The sequence below is a fragment of the Triturus cristatus genome, chromosome 6 (assembly GCF_964204655.1).
Source record: "Triturus cristatus chromosome 6, aTriCri1.1, whole genome shotgun sequence".
NCBI classification, from domain to species: domain Eukaryota; kingdom Metazoa; phylum Chordata; class Amphibia; order Caudata; family Salamandridae; genus Triturus; species Triturus cristatus.
In genome coordinates, this window is record NC_140589.1 from 344413737 (window position 1) to 344430429 (window position 16693).

The 16693-nt window shown below is 45.9% G+C and overlaps 1 protein-coding gene across 1 annotated transcript in view; it reads left to right on the plus strand.

The window, feature by feature from the left end:
* Positions 1-14341, plus strand: part of ITGB1BP1 (integrin subunit beta 1 binding protein 1) — a 192341-nt gene extending 178000 nt beyond the window's left edge. Inside the window, exon 7 of the mRNA XM_085610729.1 lies at positions 13580-14341. Within this exon, the coding sequence (XP_085466855.1) occupies positions 13580-13651 (72 nt within the window). The 3' untranslated portion in view covers positions 13652-14341. The remainder of the gene's footprint in view (positions 1-13579) is intronic.
* The last annotated feature ends 2352 nt before the right edge of the window (positions 14342-16693 follow it).

The following is a 16693-nucleotide window of genomic DNA, read 5'->3' on the forward strand; positions in this document are numbered from 1 at the left end:
TGCGGTTGTAAAACATTTACAATTTACCACCTACTTCAAAAGTAGGTGGTAACCCATTCGCAAACGGGAAGGGGTCGCAAGGGACCCTTGCCCTTTTGTGAATGTTCGTAAAAATGTTTTTTTAGTATCAAGCAGTGGTCCCACAGACCACTGCCTGTTCCTCAAAAATGAAAAGAAAACTTTTCATTTTTCTTTTTTAAATGCAACCCATTTTTCTTTAAGCAAAAACGGGCTGCATTTAAAAAAAAAACTGATTGCTTTATTTAAAAGAAATCACAGACATGGTGGTCTGCTGACCCCAGCAGGCCACCATCCCTGTGATTTTAGTTATTACTAATGGGTCGCAAATTACGACCTGTCTCATTAATATCGATTTGTGACCCATTAGGAATAGCTAAATGAACCTCATGGAGTTTCATACATTCAAATAGTGATTACCTAATTGCGATTCGCTGAGAATCGCAATTAGGTAATCACTATTTGAAATGATACATGTGGCCCAAAAGGAGGATCCCACCCAAAACCACCTTTTTATCAAAATCTCTGAGTGTTCATCTGGATTAGAAACTAAACTTTGACACTCACCTAAAGACAGAAGCAATGACCATCTCAACATTAAGCACAACCTCAAGCATTCCCTTCCAAGATCTCCCCTGAAGGTAGTTAATCTATTCACGGTCATGCGGAGAACAAATACAGTAGTGTGATTCACAAAGTCTTCCCCAGGACCCAACTTCTTACGTTAAAACAGTCTTGGACTCAAGTGTCAGTATCATCTTTACTATGAGATCACTAGACAGGCTGTCCCTGGCGATATGATGCTCATACATGAGGGCCTGCATCTCTTACAAGGCACTATACATGGGTACCCCAAAGTACTTTTGAAATACAAGGAGTGCCTTGCAGGTGGAACTAAAGTCCTACAGGGGAAGTCTTCTCTATGTTTCGACCTTCGTCAGATCAAATACACTTTCACCATGTACCACACTATCTTCAGCCGTGGCCCTAGAAGCTGTAGCTCTCTGTCAACTTAATTAATTAACATGTAATAATTCACCACAATAAGTAGGACACAATTTCTTTTTCTCGATAGCTCTCTTTATTTCTCACTAATCGTTGTCATTTCTGTGATTAAAAAAAGCAAAAATCTGCATCCAATTACTTTCTCATCTCTTATTCAGTTATAAAGTAACAACGGTATGGTTTCGTTTTATCGAGCTGAATACATTTTGGGTTAGTTTAAAACCAGAAAAATGTATACTTTGTGATTGTCACACATTACGAACATCGTAAGCCTCGACACGAGCACAGCTATTTAGTGTCACCAACAGCTTTCACCAGTGGACTAGTCAATGTGTCATTTAGTGATGTGGTATCTTCAATGCCCCATAAAAATAAATCAAACAACATGCAACATTCTCAAGATCTGAGCAATAAAAGCGGTTCAGTCTGCCACATCCCTATAAAGATGATTCTTACAACATATCAAAATCTTCAAGAGGGGGAAGCTGCAATGTGTAAGTTTCCACCAACCAAACAAGCTTTATTCGACACATCGTCATAAAAGCACATAAAATTATAATTTTTACAATAAAATGACATTCAATTATATATAAAAGCCTATTTGGACAATGGTTACAATTTATGTGTCCCCAATAGTTCAGAATTTCCTGAGACAATACTCTAAATTCGAAGTTGGTCAGACCTGACACAATCATTTCATAGCTTAAAATAGTTTGTTAACAAAATTCATAGAGTTCATAATAAACACTATTAAAAAGGATATATACTATTGGGGAAGGTTTAAATATAGTAAATAAACAAGTTGTCTAAAAAACAATGAATATAGGAAGCACTGTTTGACAGGGCATATTTTTTAAAACTCATGGGTAATAAAAATATATTAACACAGTTTAACGAGGCACATTTTTAAACAGCGATGGACTTTGCCCTAATTATCCACATCCATTTTAGGTATTTGGCAACTGCTATGAATAAGGGGGATGAGGTATTCGTACACAATATTCTTTCAGCTGCCAAACTGCATGTTGTCCCCAAGATTTTACATACAGGCCTCAGCCATACTCTACGAGGATTTTCATAGGCTGGGCAGGCAAATAACATATGCGCAACAGTTTCATTGGAGGCCGAGCAACAAGGACACTTACTCTCACTTGTTTTAGTCCACCTCGTGGTAAAAGACCTTAGAGGCAGCGAACCCGCTCTCAGCTGAAAATAGAGCTTCCTGTCTAAGGGTTTAGTAACAGTGTCCCATTATGGTTCATAAGTCGAGATGGGTTTACATTCCAAAACATTTCCTGTTAAAGAGGATGCCTCACTGGCACTAAAAACACTTAAAGTGACCATCTCCCAATATTTCTCTTTTAAAACCTTCTTAGTTGGAAAACAGGCTATAGTGGGTTCGTCCCAGAGTGTCGACATTCCAATTTTAACTAGGATATCTTTCACACCACACAAAAATTTTATGAAAGGTATCCGCTTTTATGATATCCATGAAACCTTCAGCATATTGTTTTAATTCCGGTGTTGTCCACAATCTACGCCAGTATAACACAGTGCGTAGCTTTGCAATATCCTAGAGAGGTTTCCTCCCAAGATCGTGGAACAGTGGACAGAGCGGTGTACTTTGTGGGAGATTAGAAATACCTCTCAAGAACTTATTTTCAGATGAACTTAATTTTGACAAGTTCTCTAACCCCCAAAGTTCTACGCCATACAATGCAGAGCATACCACTTTAGCGTCGTAAACTTGGAGCACTGGTCTAATAGGTTTCGTCAGAGACCTATTGTGCTCGAGGCGGAGAGCCCCTGACAGCTGCCGGCTGTTCATTAGAACGCCACCTTTAAAAACTTTATGTTGATTAAATGTCATGAGTTTCGTTTTTGACACATTGACTTTGAACCCCCCGAGCGGAGCATAACTCCTCAAATACTCTCAGAGCTCTTTGGAGCCCACTCGGGGTCTTCGAGATTATCAGAGTGTCATCGGCAAACATTAAGATTGGGATTTTAATCCCTGCTAAGACCGGCGCATCTGTGTTAACTCTTGCCATACAATCAACTATCCCGTTTATGAATACAGTAAATAATGTCGGGGCCATGACGCATCCCTGACGCACCCCACGCTCAACCAGGAAAGAATCAGTCACCTGGCCCTGTGAGCCCCAACTTATTGTTGCATAGTTGCCCTCATGCAGTCTCTTTAAGAGCGTCAAGAGTTCAGCGGATAGACCTAAATCTTGAAGGGTCGTCCATAGCCTAGAGCGGGGGACGAGATCGAAGGCCGATTTTAGGTCCACAAAGGCAGCATACATGCTGCCATTGCCCAAAACCCCACCACCTTCCAGAATAGTAAAACAAAACAAAACACCTGGTCAATAGTGCTCGCATAGGCACGAAAACCAGCTTGCAGAGGTGACAATATACTGTGCTTGTCAACCCAGACCTGGATCTTGTTAATTAATCTCCCCAATATTTTTTGTAGTGAGTCAAACAGACTGATGGGACGATAATTCCCCGGCAACGATTTTTCACCTTTCTTATACACGGGGATTATTTCGGCCCCTTTGCAGGAGTCCGGTATGGGAGATCCTCGCGCAATTGCTTTAACCAATAATAAGATGTATTTTCCCCATTTGACTTTGTCGTGTAAAAACACGTCAGTGGGTACACCATCTTGGCCGGGGGCTCTCCCTCCAACGACTGCAGAAAGGGCTACTTCAACATCATTAATAGTGAAAGCCTCATCTACAAAAAATACACAGTTTGTCTCACCCACTATCAACTCCAAAGAGCTACATGCATATTGTGGTCCAAAGTGTTTTACCCACTCTTCCTGGGAAACGTGATTAGTTGGGAAATCAGGAATACAGTCTCTGTCCCACTTAATAATGGCCCAGAAGTGCTTACTATCTTTCTTATTGCTGGCCTCTTTCAAGTCCTGCCATCTCTTTTCATCCCAGGAACGTTTTGCTTTGGCCATAGAGTTTTTGTATACCTGTCTAGCAGCACGTACTGCGGCTAGGTCCCCTCCTTTAATGGCCTTCCCTAGGAGGGCTCTTGTCTGCCGGCAGTCACTATCTTACCATCTACAGGAATTCTGATAAGTTGCCTTCTTTTTCTTGTGTGCTTTAAAAAAATAAGATCTCAAGTGTAGGAAAAGGCTGTCATGGTACTGGATGACATTCTCCAGACTAGTATTATTAAGATTTATGCTATTCAACGTTACTAGAGCTTGGTCAACCTCCTTAGCTATTTTATACATGGCCTGTGTGTCTTTAGCTACACTCGACCACTTAAGCCTTCTCATGTTATTCGTAGGGAACACATCATGGGAGTGTAATTCAGCCTCTCTGGCGGTCGCTTGTTCAGGTACCCACCATTTAAAAGCAACACACAGAGAATTGTGATCACTTTCCATTCGATCTCTCACCTCCATGTCATCAACCGTATGCCAGAGATTCAGGCTAACGAGAATATAATCGATCCTACTTTTACTAAACCCGTTGTTGAATGTATTAAGCCCTAACTTATCTTGAGGAGTCCTACCATTTAGTGCCCTGAGCCCTTTCTCTAAACAGACAGAGTTTATCTGGACTACCAACTCTGTCCATTTCTTTATGGGAGCAAGCTCTAGCTTTGGGACTCCCCACTCGACATCTTCCTCTTCAGTAAGGGGCCATTCCTCCCTGTCAAGTGGTTCAAATGTTGTATTAAAGTCACCTACTATGACTATTTTACTTTCTGAAGAATGGAAATCAAGGAGTTAATCTAAAGCCGCTATAACTTGAGACCTACCCCCTCTTGTTCCCCTCGCATAAATATTAATATCAACCTTACCTAAAGAACCCAAATTTAATCTTAATGCCTGAATATCATTGTTATTGGTAGGAAGTTCCTTAATACTAATGCCTAAAGATTGCCGGACCCTTATGGTTAAGCCACCCGAGGGGCGCCCTTTTGCCCCTTTAACTGTCGGTACATGATAATTTAAAAAGCCTTCCCGATGTTGCGCAGTTAACAGCCATGTTTCTTGGAAGCAGCAAATGTCAAAGAGGTCAATAAACGCAACCCAATCTGGAGAAAGTATTTTAGGACCAATTCCTGCAATGTTCCATGATAGCAAAGTATCCCTTTTAGAATCATTAATGTTGGGTATAGGGTCCAGACAAGACTCTAACCAAGGTTTGCTAGACCTTTTTCCAACCACAGGTTCTAATACATTTGAGGTTAGATTTTGGACAACCTCAATCGGCCCACCTTGGGCACTGCAGGACCACGTCACTATAGGATCAGTTTCCCCAGATAATGATTGGTCTACTCCACTGTCCGCACATGTCATGAGCACCCCAGGCAGTCAATCATTACATTCAAGAGTAGAACTGCCTATTATGTTTACCTGTGTTACATTCAAGAGTGGAATTACTTATTCTAGCTACCTGTCGTACGTGAAGATTATTAAAATTATCGGCAGGGGGAGACTGCCTAAACTGAATAGTCGAATGGTCAGGGGAGCAGGTTCTAAATTCAAATGTCAAAAGATTTTCTACTCCACCATTCGCGCTGAATTGATTAAATCCCTTCAGCGATATTTTGATGAGAATGTGGGGTCTGTGCCTTCGGCTGTACCGCTATGGGAGGCCTTCAAGACAGTACTCCGAGGGGAGGCCCTATCCCTTATTTCCCACGCCCGGAGGCGCGAGCGGGAGGAGGTGACCCAGATGGAGGCTGAAATAGCCGAGTTGGAGGGTAATTTAGAAGGTGGGGTGACGGATGCCGCATTGCATGTCCTCCAACTCAAGCAAGCGGCCTATAGGGCCCTCGTTACGGAGGCGGCCAGGGGCCTCAGTAGAGAGCAACAGGGGCGACTGTATGATGTGGGTGATAAGGCTGGTAAACTTATAGCGTGGTTGGACAAAAAAGAGAGAGCGAATCGTGTGGTCCCGCTGATTGAGAAAACGGATGGTGTGTGTGTAACTGAGCCAGAAGAAATTGTCTCCTGCTTCGCGGATTATTTCCGTGGGGTGTATTCCCCGGTGTCTCCCTGCTCGGAAGAGGATTCCCGTGCCCTGCTCAGTGATATCGCGCTGCCGTCCCTTTCCGGGGATGACAGGGTGTTGTTGGACGCCGCTCCCACCTCCGACGAGATCGCCCTCGCCATACGCTCGGTCGCTTCCGGCAAGGCCATGGGTCCGAATGGTCTCCCTATCGAGTTGTACAAGTTGCGACCGGATACGCTGGCACCCCACCTCCGTGCTATGTTCCTGGCGGCACACTCGGTGGGCTCCCTCCCACTGGACCAGCGTCTGGCTACAATCGTGGTCATCCACAAGGAAGGGAGACCTCGGGACCGGGTTACATCCTATCGGCCCATTTCGCTACTGAACGCGGAGCCCAAGATTCTCGCCAAGGTACTGGCCAATCGGCTGGTCGGTGTGGTGGGCGATTTGGTTCATCAGGACCAATCGGGCTTTATTCCCCATCGCAACACAGCCCTTAATCTGCGGCGTTTGCACGGTGTGCTCGCACGTGCCCCGTTCATACGGGAGCCGGCCATTTTGGCGTCCTTAGACGCCACCATGGCGTTTGACACGCTTGAGTGGCCATATATCTGGGCGATGCTTGCGAAGTTTGGATTCGGCCCAGGGTTCATCAGTTGGGTCAAATTGCTGTATTCGGGCCCATTGGCGCAGGTGGTGGTGAACGGAAGAGTGTCAGCTCCGTTCGAGCTGGGCCGGGGCACGCGGCACGGCTGCCCCTTATCGCCGCTCCTCTTTGCACTTGCCTTGGAGCCCCTGGCGGAGTGGCTGCGGTGGGAGCCTTCCATCCGTGGTCTCCGCTGGACCCCTGAGTATGAGGACCGCGTATCCCTATACGCTGATGACATCCTCTTGTACCTAGCTTCCCCACGTAAATCACTCATAGTACTGGTTGATGTTTTGCATTCATTCGGTCGTAACTCCGGTCTGGTCATCAACAGGGCTAAATCGTGTGTGTATGTTCTCTCCGGGGAGGCTCCTATCCTCCCGCGGGGCTGTCCGATCCAGGTCGCCCGCAGGGATTTAGGTACCTGGGTGTCTTCATCACTCTGGACCCGGAGGCTCGGTATGATCGGAACTTGCTTCCCCCCCTCCAGCGTCTGAAAGAGGATGTCGCGCGCTGGCGGCGTTTGCCGCTTTCGCCGCTCGGCCGGGCGGCATTGTTTAAAATGATGTCGCTGCCGCGTTTCCTGTACGCGTTGCAGAACACTATGGACCTCGTCCCGGCGCGCTACTTCCGCGAAGTGGAGAGTTTGCAGCGCTGTCTGTTCTGGGACGGGAGGCCACGTATTGCCCTGGCTAAGCTGACGCTCCCATGGTATGATGGGGGGATAGCCCTCCCGGATATTAAACGGTATTATTGGGCCTCCCAGCTAGCTGCGATCAATCAGGGCCTATATGGGCCAGCTTTAAACCCGGCGTTTGTAAATGGATAGGATGCTACTTCCAGGTGGTGACCATTATCGAGCGCTCTATTCTAGCGCGCCCGACGCTCGCCTAACGGGGCCCACGCGTGTCATGGTGCGAGTGTGGCACGCGGCCAATGCAGATATGGGGTGGAAGGACCGTCTGACCCGGGCGTCACCACTATATGCGTCTGAGCGGTTGGGCTCCTTGTGGACCTCGAAGGGCTTTGAGCAGTGGGACTTAATAGGCATTAGCAAAGTGGGGGATCTCTGGACGAGGGGAGGATTTAAAACGTTTGAAATGCTGCAGACGGAATTTCAGTTGCAGGGCAGCGAATACTTTCGGTATTTGCAGGTCCGACATGCGCTGGGCTCCGTCTTTCCGGACGTTGCCTCCATCCCGGAGTGTTCCCCCCTGGAGGATAGAGTGCTGGACGGACACGTCCCTGACAGCACGATCTCACTGATCTACAAAAAACTGATCAACGACCGCTCAGACTTTTTGATTGCCCTTCGTGAGGCTTGGGTAGCCGATGGGCTGGAGCTGGACGACGAGGACTGGATCTCTGCGGTGGCCTCCCCGAAAGAGGTGGCCATACCGGCTCGCCTTCGCTTCGTCCAGCTCAAGATACTCCACAGGGTCTACATGACGGGGCCAAAGCTCCTGCGTATGGGCTACGCTGAGGACGGTTTGTGTAAGCGCGGGTGTGGCGCGCTGGGGACTTTTCTGCATATCTTGTGGGAGTGCCCGGAGGTGGCGGGGTACTGGCGTGGTGTGCATGAGGTGCTGCGAGTGGTCACGCATGTGGCGCTGTTGCCCGAAGCGAGGAGATGCCTGTTGAATGTGTGGGAGCCTACCGATTACTCGGTGCCGCAGACGTGGTGGGCGACTCTGGGGTATATGGTTGCCAAGCGTGATATTGCCCAGCTGTGGGGATCCCAGAGGCCCCCGACTGTCTCGGCCTGGAAGGAACATATGGATTGGTGCATGTTTCGGGAAAAGGTGGTGTATGTGGCGAGAGGTAAGCCTGCGACATGGGTGAAAGTGTGGGGCCCCTGGAACGCCTACCGCGGGGGAATCTGTGCTCCACCGTTATTGCCCGATCCGTCGCCGGCCCCGTCCCCTTAGCCAACTCATCCCCCCGGTACCTGGGCATTGGGTGTACCCAGCCCTAGTTCTGATCTCTCCCCCCTCGTGAGATTCCTATGGATGGCTAGGATCCCCCCTCCAGGGGAGCACGCGCTGCTATTTCCAATTGAGGATTGCCTTGTGGGTTTGTTTGTAGTTGTTGTTCTTTAAGTTTAAAATGGAACCGTATAGTGGGGTCAGGACAGTGTGGCTCGCAACGATGTTACCTCCTGTTCATGCTCGGCCGCAGCACCATGTGTTCTATAAATGTATAGTCCGGACGCACACAAATGGTTTACACCTGAACTAAAAAAACTGAAACTGGAAGTGAGGCAAAAGGAAAGAACCTGGCGCTCCCAGTACTGCCTACTGGCCAAGGCCACATACTGCTCAGCCAGGAAGACATACCAAAAAACTCTACAAAACCATAAAACAACCTATTACTCATCCAAAATCCTAAACTCCACCAATAAGTCAAAAGAAATTTTCAGGATAGTGAACGACCTTTGCAATGACGATAGAACTTCCCCTCCGGTAGTTCCCACACAAGCGCTATGCAATTCCCTGAATGACTTTTTCCGCGATAAGATCTTAATGATTAAGCAGAACATTTCCACACTTCCAGCTTGCGCCCCAGTGGATGACATCTATCTCAATCCCTCAACTTTACATTCTTTTCCCCTTATCGATTTGAAAACTCTCTTGGCACTACTGTCCAGAGTCAAATCAGGCTCCCCTATGGATGTCTGCCCCCCCCAAATCATGAAAGAAATTGGTCGAGCTATGCCCAACAGCATGATACCCTTGCTCAACGACTCTCTCATTTCAGGGACAGTGCCTAGCAGCTTCAAGCAGGCCTTATTGATTCCCCTCACCAAGAAACCTGGTATCGACCCGCTGGACCTCACGAACTATCGGCCCATATCCTTGCTGCCCTTCCTATCGAAAATGCTGGAGGCGCATGTTACCAACTGCCTCTCTAATTTCGTGGAGGAAACGGAATATCTCCAACCCAACCAAGCAGGTTTCCGGCCTGGTCACTCCACTGAGGCAGTAATATTGGCCGTCCAGAACACCTTGAGGTCCAACGCTGACAACAACCTTCATCAAGCCCTAGTACTTCTTGACTTGTCCGCTGCATTCGACACGGTTGACTATTCCATTCTGGTCAACCGTGTCGAACAGGCGGGTCTCAGAGACTCTGCCCTAGCCTGGTTGAAATCGTTCATCTCCGAACGTACTCAGTCTGTCCGCTTAGGCTCCTTTTCTGCCGCCAAAGTCAAGTCTTTCTGTGGGGTGCCCCAAGGCTCTTCATTATCCCCCTTGTTATTCAATTTGTACATGCGGCCCCTTCTTTTTGCCCTGAGAATGCACAAAGTCACTGTATATAACTATGCAGATGACTTGCAGCTCGTTTTTGTTCTCAACTCCCCAAATGCGGTAGAGGACTTCCAAGCCACTATGACTCTAATCCAGAGTTGGATGTCCTCAAATCACCTTAAATTAAACCCAGGGAAAACTGAGTTGATCCTGCCCGGCAAGAGCGAAATCAGTTGGAGCCCTAACTTCTGGCCGACTGATATGGGCCTCCCCCCTAAGAAATCTCTGACTGTAAAAAGTCTGGGGATAACCATCAATGAGGACCTCTCGCTAAAATCTCAAATTGGAACCGTGGTTTCTTCTGGATTTTTCCAATTGAGGAAAATTAGGAAAATCGCCCATTTCCTCACTCCCTCCGCCTTAATTCAGGTTGTCATGGCCCTAGTCCTCTCCCACATCGACTTCTCAAACAGCCTATACCTAGGCCTACCCGTAGGACAATTCAGAAGACTGCAGTACTTGCAGAATCAGGCCGCTAGGCTGATCTGCAAAGTACCCAAATGGGAATCGATTAAACCAGGCCTAGAGAGCCTGCACTGGCTACCCGTGGCTCAAAGAGCCGAATTCAAAGCCGGGTGCATCATCTTTAAGGCTCTGCAAGGCAAGGGACCTCTATTCATCAGACAGCTGATCGGAAGATATGTTCCCCCACGGAACCTAAGATCTGCCCACAAAGACCTTCTTGAAGTACCTCGCTTTAAGAAAAAACGACAAGGCGGCAGCAGCTTCCATTTCCTAGCAGCTACCATATGGAATTCTCTGCCACTAGCCCTCAGACAGAGTAAAGACCTCCTTGCCTTCAGAAAGGCATTCAAGACTCACCTCTTCACAAAAGCTTACTTGAAATAACGCTTCCGGTAGACTCACCCTTTGTTATGTTTTTTATCTTTCCAGCGCCAAGAAGCCCTCGGGCGTACGTGCGCTTTATAAATTTTTAATAACATAACATAACATAACATATCGTATGCTCCTTTCACTGCTAGCAGCCGGCCGGAAGGTTGTAGGCCCATATTTGTATATTTTTGAGTCTTGTAATAAACGGTTTAAAAAAAAAAAAAAGATTTTCAACTAAAGCTTCACTCTGCATAGTTAGCTCAATGCAATCAAGCGAGTTAGTAGGGGAATTAAGCCTACCCACTTTCAAAATGTCCTCCCTTATTAATGAGCGACAGAACCTTACATGCCGCATCCAGTGTATCACCTTGTTAGTCAATGAGTCTGGACTTTCTATTTTATTTTGTCCCAATTTCGGAACATTTACCATGAACATTTTTCGAGTTTTGACAGACTTAATAAATGTACCAGCCCACCTTCACTTCATGATTTGGACTCAGCCTGGTTGATGGTGTGCAGATATTAAGGGTCCTGCCCAGCTGTAGCTGCCCCTGCTTACTTGTTGTACTATTGAGCATGGAGCTACTTATAGTTCTAGTAGTGGTCGCTACAGTATTTCCAGCTGGGATCGTTGTAGAAGAGATACTCTGCTTGGCCACTGCACTACGTGGGGCGCTACTTTACTCAATGTTTCAATTGCTCTAGTAGTAGATGGCTTTACCTGGGCTGGTAGCAAGGTGCAGGTAGTGTTCGATCTGTAATTTGGGCAGTCAGTGCTGGCTGTCTTTTCCTGCATCAAAAGTTTAACCATAGAAATTAAGTTCATCATCATGGTTTTCAGGGACCCCAATTCAGTCTGTAATGAGTGGACTGCCTGAATAACCTCATGAGTATCTGAGATATGTGTCGCTACCTGTTTTCCAACCTGATCTATATTTGCAAACACTAGCCCTTCAGTACTCTGGATGCTGCCCTCTTCCTGATAATCAAACAAAATGTCGAATCTATTAGTGCAATTAATGATAGGGTCAATTATTATCGGCTGGATACTATCAGATTCCAATGAATTTATAATAATGTCAGTGGAGGTTGATGCCCTAGTTGGGCTAGTTTGACTTTTACCCTTGCTCTCCTTAGGACCCTTTTTAGGCTTAAGAAACATATTAGGGATCACAGGGCAGCTATCTGGGCTCTTTCTAACAGGGTGATCCATACGTGTCAGGGGGTTATCCCTCGTAAGCTGCTTTGGCTCACTCACCAATAAGTCCTCACATTCCTCTATGAGTGTATCAATGCGATCTAAAACACAGTTACTTGCTGCATTTTTTAGTGTCTGCCTAGCCTTTTTCCCTTTTCCAATTTTACCGCCCTCACCCCCTTCCCCCTTCCATCAGCTTTCTTTTTCCCCATCACTTGTTAATAGTAAAAAATCTGCACAGTAAGTCTATGACAACTTTTAGGCCAGAATGTCAATTATTACCACAATACGGGAAATGCGGGAACTAAATGTCAATTGAGACTAATCAGTACCTTGTTAAACTTGTAGTCCTCCGAATTGGCAAATACTAGACAATAACCAAAAGGGGGGGGGCCTGCCCTGCCTCCTCCTGGCGTTGACGGGCAAGGACGGGCCCGCCCTTGGCCCGGGCACGGCCAGCACGCGTCCCGCGCTGCGGGAGGCTGCAGGTTGGTTTAAGCGCCTCCAGGCGCGCTCTACCGTGTCACAGCGGCCGACGGAGCAGGGGTGCCTGGGAAGTGTAGTCCAGGAAAAGCCGTTCCCCTCACCGCTGGAAATGGAGATGATCCTCAGCGCTGGCCGTTGCCCTCACGGCGGCGATGTATAAATGATGCCCCCTTTGCTGCCGGTATCTGCGCCCTGCGGGAGGCTGCAGGTTGGTTTAAGCGCCTCCAGGCGCGCTCTACCGCGTTACAGCGGTCAACGGAGCAGGGGTGCCTGGGAAGTGTAGTCCAGGAAAAGCCGTTCCCCTCATAGCTTGAAATGGCGATGACCCTCAGCGCTGGCCGTTGCCCTCACGGCGGCGATGTAAAAATGATGCCCCCCTTTGCTACCGGTATCTGCGTAAGTTTCAAAATCCCACCTTCACCTATTCCAGTTGATATCACAAACAACATTCTCCTGGTCAGTTGCTACGTCATCATACTAATATCCGTATTAGTGGTCAAGGGACGGTTGGTGGGGGGCTCATCATCAAGATCTCTTTCTAACTGTAGCAGTAATCTTTCATGTGATTTGGCTGGGTCTCACCCTTTAGACTATCTCCTTCTCTAGTAATTGTTCTTCTCAAGGCTGACCTTCAAACAGCAACTCAAAAGGACGTTGTAATGTAATGCAGAGGCGTGGACGGGAGTCCCACTGTTGCTTTTCCACAAAGGATTTTTGAAATTAAAATATTGTGTGTTCAGTTTTACATATATTGTAAAACGAATGTGTAGGTTTCCTTTCTGCCCACAGTGGTGTACTTTTAGAAAATGGGTGCACAATACCAGAGATGCGTTGAGTCAAGAGTGAATGAGAATTCTCTGACTTGCAATTACTTGTTACCTTGTAAAAATATTATATTGATCAATGGCCATCACCATTAGAAGATAAAAATGAATTAAAGTTGTTTAAAAGAAAACAAATTGTTACGAGCACTTTTACTAATGACAGCTCCCACAAAAATGTCTTAGTGCGTCATTTGAACTATGTACAATAGGTCTACTCATGCTAAAGCACAATTTCATTAAAATGCATATATTTTACATTGCAGGAGCAAGCACAGGCCATCTGCAAAGTCCTCGCAGCAGCATTTGATGCAGTGTTAACATCGGAAAAGTCTTGACTTGTTTTCCAGATGCCTTTTTACCCCACAGATGTAATGGAATATGTTCTCCCGTTCAGAATTCATGCTTTACACAAATTAACGTTTCATGACAAATAGCCTGCAAAGGAGCAAGGGCTTGTACAAATAGAAAGAATCACAAGAGAATCGTTGAAAGGCCCGCATAAATGGTACGGATCATGCCTATCCAAGGAAAGACACGATCACCAACTAAATAAATAAATGAATGTAATATGGTACTTTTTCTACCTCGCTTGCACTGATTAGGCACCCTGTGGATGCAGCCTTTTGATATTTTTGTAAAACCTGTTCAAGCTAAGGACATTGTGAAGGTTGGCTGGGAATATTTGACTGGGTTTGTATTGTTTTTGTTAGGTTCTATTGGTTCAGTGACAAAGATAACTTTGCCACTGGCCCATCCTGACGAATCCTAAACAAGCTCTGTGTTGTGTTATACCCGCTTTCATTAGCGGGTGCGTGTAGAGTATGCCTGCATTTAATACCAAAATACCCTTGTATCATTTATAATGCTCTCAGGTACCTTATGTTTATCTGGTACATAATGAAGTGACCTTTACTTCGGCAAACAGATGTTTGTACAAAGGTTACCAAAATGCATTTTGCACATTTATCTCACACTCGTATGGCTTAATTTTGTACCGTGCAATAAAAAAATTTAAAGGCAAAAAATGAGTTTTTAAACATTTTTCCCCAGAAAACTGACTGGTGGTTACTTAAGGTATCATCCGTCAAAACCTCCTGTTTTCATGTGCCATGAGCTTTTGCATCTGCATATACAGTTTCAGAGCATTTCATTTTTCTGCCCTCCTTGTGTATTGCAACACGTTATTTGTTAGTAGAATTTCGACTTTGTGTCTTTTGCAGGAGATTGTTGTTGCACATTGTACCACAAGAGGCGCAGCGGAAGGAAAAAACTATTTTCATTTCAAATGGAAAATATTCTCTTGCAACAATAGAGCAAAATATGCTCTTCACAAGGCTGAGTGCTTAAGGTTATGAAGAGATATGTACATTCATTCTTAGGGTTAGGTGCAAGAGTACACTGTAGCAACACAAGGTTGTTGTTATGTCATTGTGCCCACATAGTATGGCTTTGACCCTAAATACTAAGGGGCTTATTTACAAGAAATTGGCGTAGGGCAGCGTAGCAAGGCTTCTTGCCTCGTTGCCCTACACCAATTTGAAAGTGAAGGAATGCACCATATTTACAAGATACAGTGCATTCCCGTCCTTTCAGCCAGCGCTGACGTACCTTTTGTTGCCGTGCACCAATGCAGGCACCATGGTGCAAGGATGTCTGCGTTGTTGGCAGGATTATTTTTGTGCAGGAAGGGGTACCTTCCTGCGCAAAACAATCCTAAGATGCGTTTTCCTCTTTCTCTTTCTAAGTGTGCTGCATTGTGCAGCACACATAGAAAGAGGAAATAAAACGAGTAGAGATAAAAACATTTCTCCTCGTTACGCCTGCTATGGGGAGCTACACGATTTTGACACATTCCCAGATATATGTCATGTTGTAAATCTGGGAATGTGTCAAAATCCATGGGCTTTGCGTGGGAACACCCACCGCAACACCCATGAAGGGCCTCATTAACAAGAGTAAGGCAAGTCAGCAACTTGTGCTGCTTTGCCTTACTCCATATCTACGAGGTAAAGAAAAGCCACGCAATGTGGCTTTGCATGCCCTCGTAGATATGATGGGTCATGGGGCTTGTAAGAAAAGCCCCTAAAGTTCATTTTTTTCTGTACATTAGATTATTTAAGAAATATGTTTTTTCTCTTAGGATGTGAGGCCTGGAAGAGATACTGCAGGCTCCTTCATCTAATGTCTGTACCCAAAGTAAAAGATACTTAACTTCTGTGACGATCTTTCTCCCTTGCGAGTCCTCACCGTTGCATATCCATTAGGTGCCAGACCGGTACAGAAATGTTTGCAATAGTTTTAGGCGACGATAGAGTCCACATGCTCCATTATGAGGGGAACAGGGTCTTGATGACCTCCTCTGGACCATAGAGTTCCAGAACCACCGCCCAGACATCAGTTCAACTCTTTTTTTTTACAACTTCTGAAGCATTATCGATTAGTCTATGAGGCTTATTTGCTAGCCCCTTGCGTTGTCCGTATGTCACATTTTCCCATGTTAAAAGTGACGCACTGGCGGCACAAAGAGCTTGTAAATAAGTCCCTGACAGTCAATAGTGCAATACTAACTTGGCATCTTTTTAGGAAGGGCAATAAGGTTTCTCCAGAACAAGGAGGAGAAAATGTCAACGAGGAATCTGCATGTAGATAGAGTATCCACCTGAAATATTATCAAAGGTAAGCAACTTTTTCTTCTAATGAATACTTCTACCTGCAGATTTCCCACATTTGAATAGGGTCCCAAGTAATACTAACCTTGGGTGATAGGATTGGAGAACTAAATCAGAACATAATGAAGAATAGATCAGGCAAAGTGACTGTTTCACCTCACATCCGAATCAAAGCAACCTTGCAGATATCAGTCACTGGAACCTCTAGCAAGGACTAAAATTGAGGATTTTTTCCTGCTGGAATGAGCCCTGATTCTTTTAGGTGGGTCTTTCTTGAATGGGAGCATAGCAGATTATTTTGCATGATTCAATCCAGCGTGATAGTTTGCTTCTGGACTGCCTTTCCTTTTTACAGTCAGTGTAACTGACAAAGAGCTAGTCGTCTGAGCAAAATTCTGCAAATGTTTGCTACATGCTGCGGGACGGATCTGTGAAGCGTCTCCTCCTTAGTGTGATGTGGTGGTGGTAGTAGTGGTGGAGGCAAAAGGGATGGCAGGGTGATGGTTTGGCCCACGTGGAAAGGAAACAGACAAGGATTTCAACTCACGGATTCATCGAAACGTCACTGATGGCAACTAGAATTCTTTTTAACATCAAAAACTTCAACTGGCAACTGAGCATGACCTCAAATGGAGTACGCATAAGAAATACCAGAATCACAGGTCCCACTGAGGTACTATAAAAAAAACATGTTTGTCAGATCTTTCA